Here is a 14,590-nt window from a genome sequence, read left to right as displayed (position 1 = left end):
AAGCAATCCCACAGTCACTGACACCAATCTCCTCCTGTCTGATATAAACCAACCCCACAGGCCCAGAAAGATTAGTCTCAGCTGTTACTTAGATTGGATGTGTCTCCATTCCCGTGCCGAGGGGATTGCTGTACCAGACAGGAGGGGCAACATTTGGGGACTCTCGAGTCTCCACCAATTCCCATTCCCTTTCATTCAGTAAGAATTGTCAGTGAGGATTAATCAGCACTTTCTAATTAGAGATGTTACTCAATGGAACCTTTCAAACACTGAATTGTAGACTTTGTACCAAAGATCAGTTTAAGTTGAAGTAAAAGTTAATAATTTTATTGTAAGATAATTTCAGATGAGAGTCCCTGAATTAAGGGGAACGATCACAGACAGCGGTTCTTAAAGGGACACTGCAGCCCTGAGAACACAATCAGCTATATATCCAGAATATTAAACACCAGCCAAGCTTTAGGGGTTACTAACATCAGCAGAAACAAACCCCAACTATCAGAATGATCATGGTTCAGTCCTGGATGTGATTAACAGCAGCAATAACACCAGAATCCAACCCTTGCAATCACTTGTGAACTCGCTGGTGTTTCAGCATGCTGGATGGCTGAGTGAATCCCTTCCCACACACGGAGCAGATGAACGGCCTCTCCCCAGTGTGAACTCGCTGGTGTGTCAGCAGGTGGGATGACTGATTGAATCCCTTCCCACACACGGAGCAGGTGAATGGCCTCTCCCCAGTGTGAACTCGCTGGTGTGTCCGCAGGTTGGATGATTGAATGAATTCCTTTCCACACACAGAGCAGGTGAACGGCCTTTCTCCAGTGTGAACTCGCTGGTGTATCAGCAGTCTGGATGACTGATTGAATCCCTTCCCACACTCGGAGCAGGTGAACGGCCTCTCTCCAGTGTGAACTCGCTGGTGTATCAACAGTGTGGATGACTGATTGAATCCCTTCCCACACTCGGAGCAGGTGAACGGCCTCTCCCCGGTGTGACTGCGTTGATGAGTTTCCAGCTTGGACGGGTACTTGAATCCCTTCCCACAGTCCCCACATTTCCACGGTTTCTCCATGGTGCGGGTTTCCTTGTGCTGCTCCAGGGTGAACGATCAGTTGAAGCCTCGTCCACACACAGAACACGGGTACGGGTTCTCCCCACTGTGAACGGTGCGATGTTTTTTCAGGCTGTGTAACTGGTTAATGCTCTTTCTACAGTCAGTGCACTGGAACACTCTCACTCGGGTGTGTGTGTCTCGGTGCTTTTCCAGTCACACTGATGATTGAAATCTTTTCCCACAGACAGAACAAACATTTCCCCTTCTATATTCAAAGGCCGATGATATTCAGGTCCTGATGAATTGAGTGACTCTGTGAGATTTTAACCTAATGTTTGGTATGGGTTTCCTATCTGTAAATCCTCCGCATCTCGTACCCTGTAAAAGGAGTTTATAAAAGTCATCACTAAGTACAGGATAGAAAATCAGAACAGGCAATTCTGGTTTCTAGGGAACATTCATTCCTCCCTTGTTCCGCCACAGCTGTAAATCTCCGTTACACACACTCTCCCTCCTCCCTGTGCTGCAATCCAAACCCATCGCATATTGCCCAACAGTTTGCCCTCCATCCCCAGTTTTCTCCCTCGATGCTGATGGGTTCTGTTCTACATTCACTGGTTCCCGTCTCTCTCCTCCCCTGAAGGTGCTGACTCTGGCTGGGTTCAGTTCTACACTCACTGGTTCCCCTCCCTCTCCTCCCCTGAAGGTGCTGACTCTGGCTGGGTTCAGTTCTACACTCACTGGTTCCCCTCCCTCTCCTCCCCTGAAGGTGCTGACTCTGGCTGGGTTCAGTTCTACACTCACTGGTCTCTCTCCCTCTCCTCCCCTGCAGGTGCTGACTCTGGCTGGGTTCAGTTCTACACTCACTGGTTCTCCTCCCTCTCCTCCCCTGAAGGTGCTGACTCTGGCTGGGTTGAGTTCTACACACACTGGTGCCCCTCCCTCTCCTCCCCTGAAGGTGCTGACTCCGGCTGGGTTCAGTTCTTCACTCACTGGTTCCCCAACGATTCCTGCCCTGAAGGTGCTGACTCTGGCTGGGTTCAGTTTTACACTCACTGGTTCCCCTCTCTCTCCTCCCCTGTAGGTGCTGACTCCGGCTGGGTTCAGTTCTACACTCACTGGTTGCCCTCTCTCTCCCCCCACTGAAGGTGCTGACTCTGGCTGGGTTCAGTTCTACACTCACTGGTTCCCCTCTCTCTCCTCCCCTGAAGGTGCTGACTCTGGCTGGGTTCAGTTTTACACTCACTGGTTCCCCTCTCTCTCCTCCCCTGAAGGTGCTGACTCTGGCTGGGTTCAGTTCGACACTCACTGGTTCACCTCTCTCTCCTCCCCTGAAAGTGCTGACTCTGGATTGGTTCAGTTCTAGACTCACAGGTTCCCCTCCCTCTCCTCCCCTGAAGGTGCTGACTCTGGCTGGGTTCAGTTCTACACTCTCTGGTTCCCCTCCCTCTCCTCCCCTGAAAGTGCTAACTCTGGCTGGGTTCAATTCTGCACTCACTGGTTCCGCAACCAATCCTCCCCTGAAGGTGCTGACTCTGGCTGCGTTCAGTTCCATACTCACTGGTTCACCTCCCTCTCCTCCCCTGAAGGTGCTCACTCTGGCTGGGCTCAGTTCTACACTCACTGGTTCCTCTCTCTCTCCCCCCGCTGAAGGTGATGACTCTGGCTGGGTTCAGTTCTACATTCCCTGGTTCCCCTCTCTCTCCCCCCGCTGAAGGTGCTGACTCTGGCTGGGTTCAGTTCGACACGCACTGGTTCCCTCTCTCTCTCTCCTCCCCTGAAGGTGCTGATTCTAGCTGGGTTCAGTTCTACACTCACTGGTTCCCCTCCCTCTTCTCCCCTGAAGGTGCTGACTCTGGCTGGGTTCAGTTCTACACTCACATAGTCCCCTCTCGCTCCCCCGCTGAAGGTGCTGACTCTGGCTGGGTTCAGTTCTACACTCACTGGTTCCACTCCCTCTCCTCCCCTGAAGGTGCTGACTCTGGCTGGGTTCAGTTCTACACTCACATAGTCCCCTCTCGCTCCCCCGCTGAAGGTGCTGACTCTGGCTGGGTTCAGTTCTACACTCACTGGTTCCCCTCCCTCTCCTCCCCTGAAGGTACTGACTCTGGCTGGGTTCAGTTCTACACTCACTGGTTCCCCTCTCTCTCCTCCCCTGAAGGTACTGACTCTGGCTGGGTTCAGTTCTACCGTCACTGGATCTCCTCCCGCTCCTCCCCTGAAGGTGCTGACTCTGGCTGGGTTCAGTTCTACACTCACTGGTTCCCCTTCCTCTCCTCCCCTGAAGGTGCTGACTCTGGCTGGGTTCAGTTCTACACTCACTGGTTCTCCTCCCTCTCCTTCCCAGAAGGTGCTGCCTCTGGCTGGGTTCAGTTCTACACTCACTGGTACTCCTCCCTCTCCTCCACTGAAGGTGCTGACTCTGGCTGGGTTCAGTTCTACACTCACTGGTTCCCCTCCCTCTCCTCCCCTGAAGGTACTGACTCTGGCTGGGTTCAGTTCTACACTCACTGGTTCCCCTCCCTCTCCTCCCCTGAAGGTGCTGACTCTGGCTGGGTTCAGTTCTACACTCACTGGTTCCTCTCCCTCTCCTCCCCTGCAGGTGCTGACTCTGGCTGGGTTCAGTTCTACACTCACTGGTTCTCCTCCCTCTCCTCCCCTGAAGGTGCTGACTCTGGCTGGGTTGAGTTCTTCACTCACTGGTTCCACTCTCCTGCCCTGAAGGTGCTGACTCTGACTGGGTTCAGTTCTACACTCACTGGTTACTCTCCGTCTCCTCCCCTGAAGGTGCTCACTCTGGCTGGGTTCAGTTCTACATTCACTGCTTCTCCTCCCTCTCCTCCCCTGAAGGTACTGACTCTGGCTGGGTTCAGTTCTACACTCACGGGTTCCCCTCCCTCTCCTCCCCTGAAGGTGCTCACTCTGGCTGGGTTCAGTTCTACATTCACTGCTTCTCCTCCCTCTCCTCCCCTGAAGGTGCTGACTCTGGCTGGGTTCAGGTCTGCACTCACTGGTTCCCCTCCCTCTCCTCCACTGAAGGTACTGACTCTGGCTGGGTTGAGTTCTACAGTCACTGGTTCCCCTCCCTCTCCTCCCCTGAAGGTGCTGACTCTGGCTGGGTTCAGTTCTACACTCACGGGTTCCCCTCCCTCTCCACCCCTGAAGGTGCTGACTCTGGCTGGGTTCAGTTCTACACTCACTGGTTCTCCTCCCTCTCCTCACCTGAATGTGCTGACTCTGGCTGGGTTCAGTTCCACACTCACTGGTTCCCCTCTCTCTCCTCCCGTGAAGGTGCTGACTCTGGCTAGGTTCAGTTCTACACTCACTGGTTGCCCTCTCCCTCCTCCCCTGAAGGTGCTGACTCTGGCTAGGTTCAGTTCTACACTCACTGGTTCCCCTCTCTCTCTCCTCCCCTGAATGTGCTGACTCTGGCTGGGTTCAGTTCAACAATCACTGGTTCCCCTCCCTCTCCTCCCCTGAAGGTGCTGACTCTGGCTGGGTTCAGTTCTACAGTGACTGGTTCCCATCCCTCTCCTCCCCTGAAGGTGTTGACTCTGACTGGGTTCAGTTCTGCACTCACTGGTCCCTCTCTCTCTCTCCTCCCCTGAATGTGCTGACTCTGGCTGGGTTCAGTTCTGCACTCACTGGTTCCCCTCTCTCTACCCACCCCCCCACCCCCCCGAAGGTGCCGACTCTGGCTGGGTTCAGTTCTGCACTCCCTGGTTCCCCTCTCTCTTTCCCCCCTGAAGGTGCTGACTCTGACTGGGTTCAGATCTACACTCACTGGTTCCCTCTCTCCCCCCCCTGCTGAAGGTGCTCACTCTGGCTGGGTTCAGTTCTCCACTCACTGGTTCCCCTCCCTCTGCTCCCCTGAATGTGCTGACTCTGGCTGGGTTCAGTTCTGCACTCATGGGTTCCCTCTCTCTCTCCTCCCCTGAAGGTGCTGACTCTGGCTGGGTTCAGTTCTACACTCACAGGTTCCCTCTCTCCCCCCCCTGCTGAAGGTGCTCACTCTGGCTGGGTTCAGTTCTCCACTCACTGGTTCCCCTCCCTCTCCTCCCCTGAATGTGCTGACTCTGGCTGGGTTCAGTTCTGCACTCACTGGTTCCCCTCCCTCTCCTCCCCTGAAGGTGCTCACTCTGGCTGGGTTGAGTTCTACACTCACTGGTTCCCCTCTCTCTGCACCCCCTGAAGGTGCTGACTCTGGCTGGGTTCAGTTCTGCACTCACTGGTTCCCCTCTCTCTCCCCCCCCTGAAGGCGTTGATTCTGGCTGGGTTCAGTGCTACACTCACTGGTTCCCTCTCTCTCTCCTCCCCTGAAGGTGCTGACTCTGGCTGGGTTCAGTTCTGCACTCACGGGTTCCCTCCCTCTCTCTCCTCCCCTGAAGGTGCTGACTCTGGCTGGGTTCAGCTCTACACTCACTGGTTCCCTCTCTCTCTCCTCCCCTGAAGGTGCTGACTCTGGCTGGGTTCAGTTCTACACTCACTGGTTCCCTCTCTCTCCCCCCGCTGAAGGTGCTCACTCTGGCTGGGTTCAGTTCTACACTCACTGGTTCCCCTCCCTCTCCTCCCCTGAATGTGCTGACTCTGGCTTGGTTCAGTTCTACACTCACTGGTTCCCCTCTCTCTCCCCCCCCCCCCCCACCCCCGCGAAGGTGCCGACTCTGGCTGGGTTCAGTTCTGCACTCCCTGGTTCCCCTCTCTCTTTCCCCCCTGAAGGTGCTGACTCTGACTGGGTTCAGTTCTACACTCACTGGTTCCCATCCCTCTCCTCCCCTGAAGGTGCTGACTCTGGCTGGGTTCAGTTCTACACTCACTGGTTCCCCTCTCTCTACCCACCCCCCCACCCCCCCGAAGGTGCCGACTCTGGCTGGGTTCAGTTCTACACTCACTGGTTCCCCTCTCTCTCATCCCCTGAAGATGCTCACTCTGGCTGGGTTGAGTTCTACACTCACTGGTTCCCCTCTCTCTCCCCCCCCCTGAAGGTGCTGACTCTGGCTGGGTTCAGTTCTACACTCACTGGTTCCCCTCTCTCTCCCCCCCCCTGAAGGTGCTGACTCTGGCTGGGTTCAGTTCTACATTCACTGGTTCCCCTCCCTCTCCTCCCCTGAAGGTGCTGACTCTGGCTGGGTTCAGTTCCACACTCACTGGTTCCTCTCCGTCTCCTCCCCTGAAGTTGCTGACTCTGGCTGGGTTCAGTTCTACACTCACTGGTTTCCCTCCCTCTCCTCCCCTGAAGGTGCTGACTCTGGCTTGGTTCAGTTCTGCACTCACTGGTTCCTCTCCGTCTCCTCCCCTGAAGGTGCTGACTCTGGCTGGGTTCAGTTCTACAGTCACTGGTTCCCCTCCCTCTCCTCCCCTGAAGGTACTGACTCTGGCTGGGTTCAGTTCTACAGTCACTGGTTCCCCTCCCTCTCCTCACCTGAATGTGCTGACACTGGCTGGGTTCAGTTCTACACTCACTGGTTCCCCTCCCTCTCCTCCCCTGAAGGTGCTGACTCTGGCTGGGTTCAGGTCTACACTCGCTGTTTCCCCTCGCTCTCCACCCGTGAAGGTGCTGACTCTGGCTGGGTCCAGTTCTACACTCACTGGTTCTCCTCCCTCTCCTCACCTGAATGTGCTGACACTGGCTGGGTTCAGTTCTACACTCACTGGTTCCCCTCCCTCTCCTCCCCTGAAGGTGCTGACTCTGGCTGGGTTCAGTTCTACACTCACTGGTTCCCATCTCTCTCCTCCCCTGAAGGTGCTGGCTCTGGCTGGGTTCAATTTTACACTCACTGGTTCCCCTCCCTCTCCTCCCCTGAAGGTGCTGACTCTGGCTGGGTTCAATTTTACACTCACTGGTTCCCCTCCCTCTCCTTCCCTGAAGGTGCTGACTCTGGCTGGGTTCAGTTCTACACTCACTGGTACTCCTCCCTCTCCTCCACTGAAGGTGCTGACTCTGGCTGGGTTGAGTTCTTTACTCACTGGTTCCCCAACAATTCCTCCCGTGAAGGTGCTGACTCTGGCTGGGTTCAGTTCTACACTCACTGGTTCCCCTCTCTCTCCTCCCCTGAAGGTGCTGACTCTGGCTGGGTTCAGTTCTACACTCACTGGTTCCCCTCTCTCTCTCCTTCCCTGAATGTGCTGACTCTGGCTGGGTTCAGTTCTACACTCACTGGTTCTCCTCCCTCTCCTTCCCTGAAGGTGCTGACTCTGGCTGGGTTCAGTTCTACACTCACAAGTTCCTCTCTCTCTGCTCCCCTGAAGGTGCTGACTCTGGCTGGGTTCAGTTCTACAGTGACTGGTTCCCCTCCCTCTCCTCCCCTGAAGGAGCTGACACTGGCTGGGTTCAGTTCTACACTCGCTGGTTCCCCTCTCTCTTCCCCCCCTGAAGGTGATGACTCTGGCTGGGTTCACATCTACACTCACTGGTTCCCCTCCCTCTCCTCCCCTGAAGGTGCTGACTCTGGCTGGGTTTAGTTCTACACTCACTGGTTCCCTCTCTCTCTCTCTCTCCTCCCCTGAAGGTGCTGACTCTGGCTGGGTTCAGTTCTACACTCACGGGTTCCCTCTCTCCTCCCCTGAAGGTGCTGACTCTGGCTGGGTTCAGTTCTACACTCACTGGTTCCCTCTCTCTCTCCTCCCCTGAAGGTGCTGACTCTGGCTGGGTTCAGTTCTACACTCACTGGTTCCCCTCCCTCTCCTCCCCTGAAGGTGCTGACTCTGGCTGGGTTCAGTTCTACACTCACTGGTCCCTCTCTCTCTCCTCCCCTGAATGTGCTGACTCTGGCTGGGTTCAGTTCTACTCTCACTGGTTCCCTCTGTCTCTCCTCCCTTGAAGGTGCTGACTCTGGCTGGGTTCAGTTCTACACTCACTGGTTCCCCTCTCTCCCCCCGCCCCCCTGAAGGTGCTGACTCTGGCTGGGTTCAGTTCTACACTCACTGGTTCCCTCTCTCTCTCCTCCCCTGAAGGTGCTGACTCTGGCTGGGTTCAGTTGTACACTCACTGGTTCCCCTCTCTCTCCTCCCCTGAAGGTGCTGACTCTGGCTGGGTTCAGTTCTACACTCACTGGTTCCCTCTCTCTCTCTCCTCCCGTGAAGGTGCTGACTCTGGCTGGGTTCAGTTCTACACTCACTGGTTCCCTCTCTCTCTCTCCTCCCGTGAAGGTGCTGACTCTGGCTGGGTTCGGTTCTACACTTGTACAAAAGTAAATTACTGCGGCTGCTGGAAATCTGAAATAAAACAGATAATCCTGGAAATACTCAGGGCAGCATCTGTGGAGAGAGAAACAGAGTTAACGTTTCAGGTCAATGATGTTTCATCAGAACTGTAAAATTTTAGCAATGTAACAGGTTTTAAGATGGACCTCGTAGCCGAGGGAAGGATGGAAATTGGAAGCAAAGTTGATTAAGTTTTCCAGTTCAGGATGAGAGCAGGAACCGACACTGATACAGTTATCAATGTACCGGAAAAAGAGGTGAGGGAGGGGACCCGAGTAGGACTGGAACAAAGAATGTTCCACATATCCCATGAACAAGCAGGCATAACTAGGACCCATGTGGGTTCCCATAGCAACGCCTTTATTTGGAGGAAGTGAGTGGAGTCAAAGGAGAAGTTGTTCAATGTGAGAACAAGTTCAGCCAGGCAGAGGAGGGTGGTGGTGGATGGGGACTGGTTGGGCCTCTGTTCAAGGAAGAACCGGAGCGCCTTCAGGCCATCCTGGTGGGGGATGGAGGTGCAGAGGAATTGTACGTCCATGGTGAAAAGGAGGAGTGAAAAGGGCCAGGAAACTGGTAAATGTTAAAGTGGCGGAGGGCGCTTACACCCTGGTCCACTCTTCAATCATCTCCAACACAGGAGTTCCTCAGGGCAGTGTCCTATTCCCAGCCATCTTCAGCTGCTTTATCAATGGCCTTCCCTCCACTATAGGGTTAGAAGTGGGGAAGTTTGCTGATGATTGCACATTGTTCAGTTCCCTTTGCAACTCCTCAGATAATGAAGCAGTCCATGCCCGCATGCAGCAAGACCGGGACGACATTCAGGCTTGGGCTGATAAGTGGCAAGAAACATTCGCGCTACACAAGTGCCAGGCAATGACTATCTCCAACAAGCGAGAATCTAACCACCACCCCTTGACATTCAACGGCATTACCATCGCTGAATCCCCCACCATCAACATCCTGGGGTCTCCATTGACCGGAAACTGGACCAGCCACATAAATACTGTGGCAACAAGAGCAGGTCAGAGGCTGGGTATTCTGCTGCGAGTGTCTCACCTCCTGACTCCCCAAATCCTTTCCAAGGCACAAGTCAGGAGTGTGATGGAATACTCTCCACTTGCCTGGATGAGTGCTGCTCCAACAACACTCAAGACGCTCGACACAATCCAGGACAAAGCAGCCCGCTTGATTGGCATCCTATCCACCACCTTAAACATTCACTCCCTCCACCACCGGCGTACCGTGGCTGCAGTGTGTACCATCTACAAGATGCACTGCAGCAACTCATCAAGGCTTCTTCGGCAGCACCTCCGAAACCCGCGACTTCTACCACCTAGAAGGACAATCCTAAACTAGGGTCCTAAATCTAAACAAAGGAAACTACAAAGGTATGAGGAGTGAGTTGGCTATGATAGATTGGGGAGCTTCATTAAAAGGCATGACGGTGGATAGGCAATGGCTAACATTTAAGAAACAAATGCTTGAATTGCAACAGTTATACATTCCTTTCTGGTGCAAAAACACAAAAGGAAAACGGCCCAACCATAGCTAAATACAGAAATTAAGGACAGTATTAGATACAAAAAGAGGAGTCATATAAAGTTGCTAGAAAAAGTAGCAAGCCTGAGGATTGGGAGCAGTTTAGAGTTCAGCAAAAAAGGACCAAGATTTTGATTAAGAGGGGAAAAATAGAGTATGAGAGTAAACTTGCAAGGAACATAAAAGTGGACTGTAAAAGCTTCTACAAGTATGTAAAAAGGAAAGGATTAGTGAAGACAAATGTAGGTCCCTTACAGTCAGAAACGGGAGAATTTATAATGGGCAACAAGGAAATGGCAGAGCAATTAAACAAGTACTTTGGTTCTGGCTTCACGGAAGAGGACACAAATAACTTCCCAGAATGCTAGGAAACCAAGGGTCTAGTGAGCAGGAGGAATTAAAGGAAATTAGTATTAGTAAAAAAATAGTGCAGGAGAAATTAGTGGGACTAAAAGCCGATAAATCCAGAGGGCCTGATAATCTGCATCCCAGAGTACTAAAAGGGGCAGCCATGGAAATAGTGGATGCAGGCTCGAAGGGCCGAATGGGCTACCCTTGCTCCTATTTTTCTATGTTTCTAAAGACAGCAGGCACAGGGGAACACCACCAGCTGCAAGTCACACACCATCCTGACTTGGAAATGTAACGCCATTCCTTCATAGTTGCTGGGTCAAAATCCTAGGGATGGGCAATAAACGCTGGCCTTGCTAGCGACGTGAACGAATAATAAAAAAACAGCCCCTCCCCTTCCCATGCAAGCACAGCAGATCCGACACATTGGCTGTAAAGCATTTTGGCATCTCTGGTGCTCTTGAAAGGCACTATATAAATGTAAGTCTTTCTTCTTTTCTCTCTCCATAGACGCTGCCTGACCTGCTGAGTATTTCCAGCATTTTCTGTTTTTATTTCAGATTTCCAGCATCCGCTGTATTTTGCTTTTGTGTTGAGATGGGGAGAAACCCTCTGCCTGCAGAGCGACAATAAAATAAATGAGTCAATCATTTTCTTCCCCTGGTCACTGGGACCCTCAAGCCCCGTCCACACACTGTTCCTTTACAAAGATGGCCGCACAGACGCTCCATAAATCAAAATGGCGGCGCAGTGAAACTTCCGGCTTTCCTTTACAAATATGGCGACATTAACCGGGGCCTGTTACCGGGAAAAAGCCCCGGATCTGCAAACGCGGAACCTACATGTCCTTATTCAGGGCTTGCGGCCTACACCAGGTGCTTATGAAGCCCACCCCCCGGATCCATTACTCCCCTGCGACCACCACCTCTCACCTGCTGCAAAACTGTGTCTCCGGCCTGTGTCCGCTTCCAGCTCTCGCCCAACTCTGATCGAAGTCATACTGCGCATGCTCCAAACACTGTCCCGCACTGCGCCTGCGCTCTGGATTCCTGTAGTGTGAATAGGGCACATTCTGCCCCGCGGGGAATGTTGGGTAATAGACCTGCCATTGAAAGCCCCAAACAGTGACTGGAGAATAATTTTCTGTGAACCGATTGAGATAAAATTAATAAATACTTCATACAGAAACCCACGGACCCTCTGCCATCGTTCAGTCTTGCACAATCCAAGCTCAAGTCACATGTGAACTCACTGGTGTCTCAGCATGCTGGGTGAATTTCTTCCCACACAGAATATTGAAACTGCCTCGCTCCAGTATGAATGCGCTGATCGTGCATCAGTTGCTTTCAACTTTGAAAGCTTTACTCACAGTAGGAGTATTTAAAGTAACAGTTCTCAATGTGGACACTCTGGAGTATCAACAGTTGAGACAATGGAATGAATCCCTGCCCACATGTGAAGTTTCTAAACGGTCTCTCTTTGGTGTGTCTGTGTTGGTGTGTCAGTAAATGGGATGATCGGTTGAACCCCTTTCCACATAGTGAATGTATTCACCACATTACAAACATGTGAGTGTGGTAGTAGGTGAGATGAGCGAGTGAATCTCTTTCCACGCTCAGCTGGATAACGGCCTCTCCCCGGTGTGACTATCCATGATTTCCCACCTCAGACGGGCAACTGAATGCATTCCCACAGTCCCCACATTTACACTGTTGATTCAGGTGGGCGCACAAGTCTCACAGGCTGGACGATTGGTTGAAGGTGCGATCACACACAGAACATGTGTCCTGTTTCTCCCCACTGTGATTGGTGTTGTTTTCCTTCTATATCCAATTCCCGATGATATTCTGGTCCTGATGAATCTGGTGAATCTGTCAGATCTTGACGCAATGTTCGGTTTGAGTTTCCCATCTGCAGATCCTGTCCTGCAAATGGTGTTTACAATTGGATTGAAATTCAGAACAGACAAATCTAGTTTCTATGGAACATTATGACTCCTCCTGTCCCTCCTAAGCTGTAAATTCCCCATTCTACACATTCTCTCTCCATCCTCACTGTTTGAAAACAATGTTCATAACACCGTCTGGGACTTTGTTTTTCCCCTTCTCTCCAGAAGTTGCCGAATCTGGCTGGGTGCAAGTCCACAGACATTAGTTAACCTCTGGTGCCTCACCATCATCCGGCACAGTGAGTGTCAGCAGGATTTCCACTGTGGTCGGCATCACAGCCGAGTCCAATCCTGCCCTCAATTGACATCCATACACTTCCCAGCTGAGGTTACTGGATCAGCATCAAGAGCAGGGGCACTGGCTCAGTTTTACTTTTATTTAGATTAGTGGTACTGAGGGCCCTGAACTGCTGCCTTGGCTGAGATCAACTAACAGCATAGATCAAGGATTGAACTTGGGACCTTCCCAGTCAGTAGTGCAGAGTGTTTTAAAGTGGGGAGGGGGTTGGAACAGAATATTTTGAAACAAATGTCACTGCACCTTTAAACAAAACCTTCGTCAAACTGCAAAATTCTAAAGCCTTTCAAAATTACACATGCAAGTCAAATGGATCTTCAAAAATAGTGAGATATTTTAGAAAGGCTGAAGTCACTAAAATAGACAGATTTATAATCACTGCATGAGTACAGAAGGGAGTGACTCTTAACAAGAGCTCTGTCAGTGAAGTCCGCCAATACTCCAAGATAAACGAGACTGTCCCTTTAACTATAAATATGCAAAGAAAAGGGGTCACTGTCCATTTAAATATCTGCTCCATTCCCCCAGGCAGTGGGAGGAGGAACAGTGTGTGGTCTCTTTATAACCTGACCCAACAGGCCTCTCGCAGGAACCCACTCTATGTGGGGCGGGGCCTCGGGAACCAGCTCTCTGTGGTGATCACTTACACTGAGCCACCAAATCCAGGGACCACTTACATTGAGACACCAAATCCAGGGACCACTTACACTGAGCCACCAAATCCAGGGACCACTTACATTGAGACACCAAATCCAGGGACCACTTACACTGAGCCACCAAACCCAGGGACCACTTACATTGAGACACCAAATCCAGGGACCACTTACACTGAGCCACCAAATCCAGGGACCACTTACACTGAGCCACCAAATCCAGGGACCACTTACACTGAGCCACCAAATCCAAGGACCACTTTCATTGAGACACCAAATCCAGGGACCACTTACAGTGTGACACCAAATGAAGAAGGACGTGTCCAGTGACACTGGCATCGTCAATAGTTATTTCTATAACTAACCCTCTAATCTTAACCCGTTAACATAACCACGGACCTCTAATCCTAACTACTATCCCCTAGTCCTAACCACAACCACTAACCCGTAACCATAACCACAAACCCCAAAGTGTAACACCTGCCCTGAACCCCAAGACCCCGACCACGTACCCTAAATCATTCAGCGTCAATAGTCATTGTGATGTCAGCGATGATGCAGGTCGGCCGTGTTTTCAACAGTCATTGTGATGTCAGTGATGATGCAGGTTGGTCGTGTTGTCAATAGTCATTGTGATGTCACCAATGATGCAGGTCGGCCGTGTTGTCAATATTCCGAACTGCGGGAAAAGGTCACCAAAGAAACCTTGAAAAGAGTCGCAGGGAGTGACTTTATTTGAAGAGTAAAGGTTACAGAGTAAAGCACGCAGATTGTCGTGGGAAGGAAGGGCTCCTCTTTACCCCTCTTCTTGCAGTTTACCTCCTCACTGTGGAGGCCCAGAGATAATGTTTACAAGGTGTGTGCAGCAGAGAGTGTTGTGTGCTTGTGGTTTATCTAATCATCACTGAGGCAGCCAGTTGTGGTTGTAAACAGATCAGGACTACAGGAGGTCCAACAAGACAGGTGCATTCCTGACCAGAATGGCAGGTGGCTCATTCTCTGGCCCATTCTGGCTTTGTGTCCTTTCTGTTAGGACTCGTCCTTCTCATATTCAACACATATTCCAGGGCGATATGAGAGAAATGTTTAAAATGATGAAAGGTGGGATGGGGTAGATAGAATCAGGCTGTTTCCAGTGGTTGAGAGATCAAGACAAGGAGCCATAGATACAAGATTAAATGTAGGAGATTTGGAACAATGATCGAGAGAACCTTCTTCACACAGAGAGTTGTGAGGCTGTGGAATTCACTTCCAGGGTCAGTGGTTGGGTAACAAGGTTCTGTGGTGACAAGTGGTCCTCATGTTTTTATCCAGGATAGGCCTCAGCCCAGTCACTTGCTCCAAATGTTGATGCAATGGTTCAAGCCGAGAGGTGCCAGGGATCGGGAGCAGCAGCAGTTGTAAATAAAATCTAACTGTAAATAATCACTGATATAGTTTTATCTTCATTTATTCCTATTTTAATAACTTTTGCTGAATGTGGCCCACAACAAGTGCCAGGATATCGGATCAGACCCACCATAGAAAATGAGTTTGACACC

At 51.6% G+C, this 14,590-nt stretch overlaps 1 protein-coding gene across 1 annotated transcript; it reads right to left on the bottom strand.

Annotated features, from left to right (window-relative positions):
- Window positions 1-310: 310 nt before the first annotated feature.
- On the bottom strand, window positions 311-11,278 carry LOC147118569 (uncharacterized). Its single transcript, XM_085983719.1, has 2 exons — window positions 11,083-11,278; window positions 311-1,435 (listed from the first exon to the last, which is right to left on the bottom strand). The coding sequence occupies exon 2, from the start codon at window positions 1,073-1,075 to the stop codon at window positions 569-571; it is 507 nt and encodes a 168-aa protein (XP_085839845.1). The 5' UTR covers window positions 1,076-1,435; window positions 11,083-11,278; the 3' UTR covers window positions 311-568.
- Window positions 11,279-14,590: the final 3,312 nt, after the last annotated feature.

Source organism: Somniosus microcephalus, chromosome 4 (assembly GCF_052327205.1).
Source record: "Somniosus microcephalus isolate GS21.2 chromosome 4, FLI_Smic_1.0, whole genome shotgun sequence".
Classification (NCBI taxonomy): domain Eukaryota; kingdom Metazoa; phylum Chordata; class Chondrichthyes; order Squaliformes; family Somniosidae; genus Somniosus; species Somniosus microcephalus.
The sequence above is the reverse complement of the archived record's forward strand: the minus strand, read 5'-3'. Positions and strand labels throughout refer to the sequence as shown.

What these genes read in the sequence shown, in the direction of transcription:
- LOC147118569 (XM_085983719.1), bottom strand. Translation starts at nt 1,075, where the DNA reads ATGGAGAAACCGTGGAAATGTGGGGACTGTGGGAAGGGATTCAAGTAC.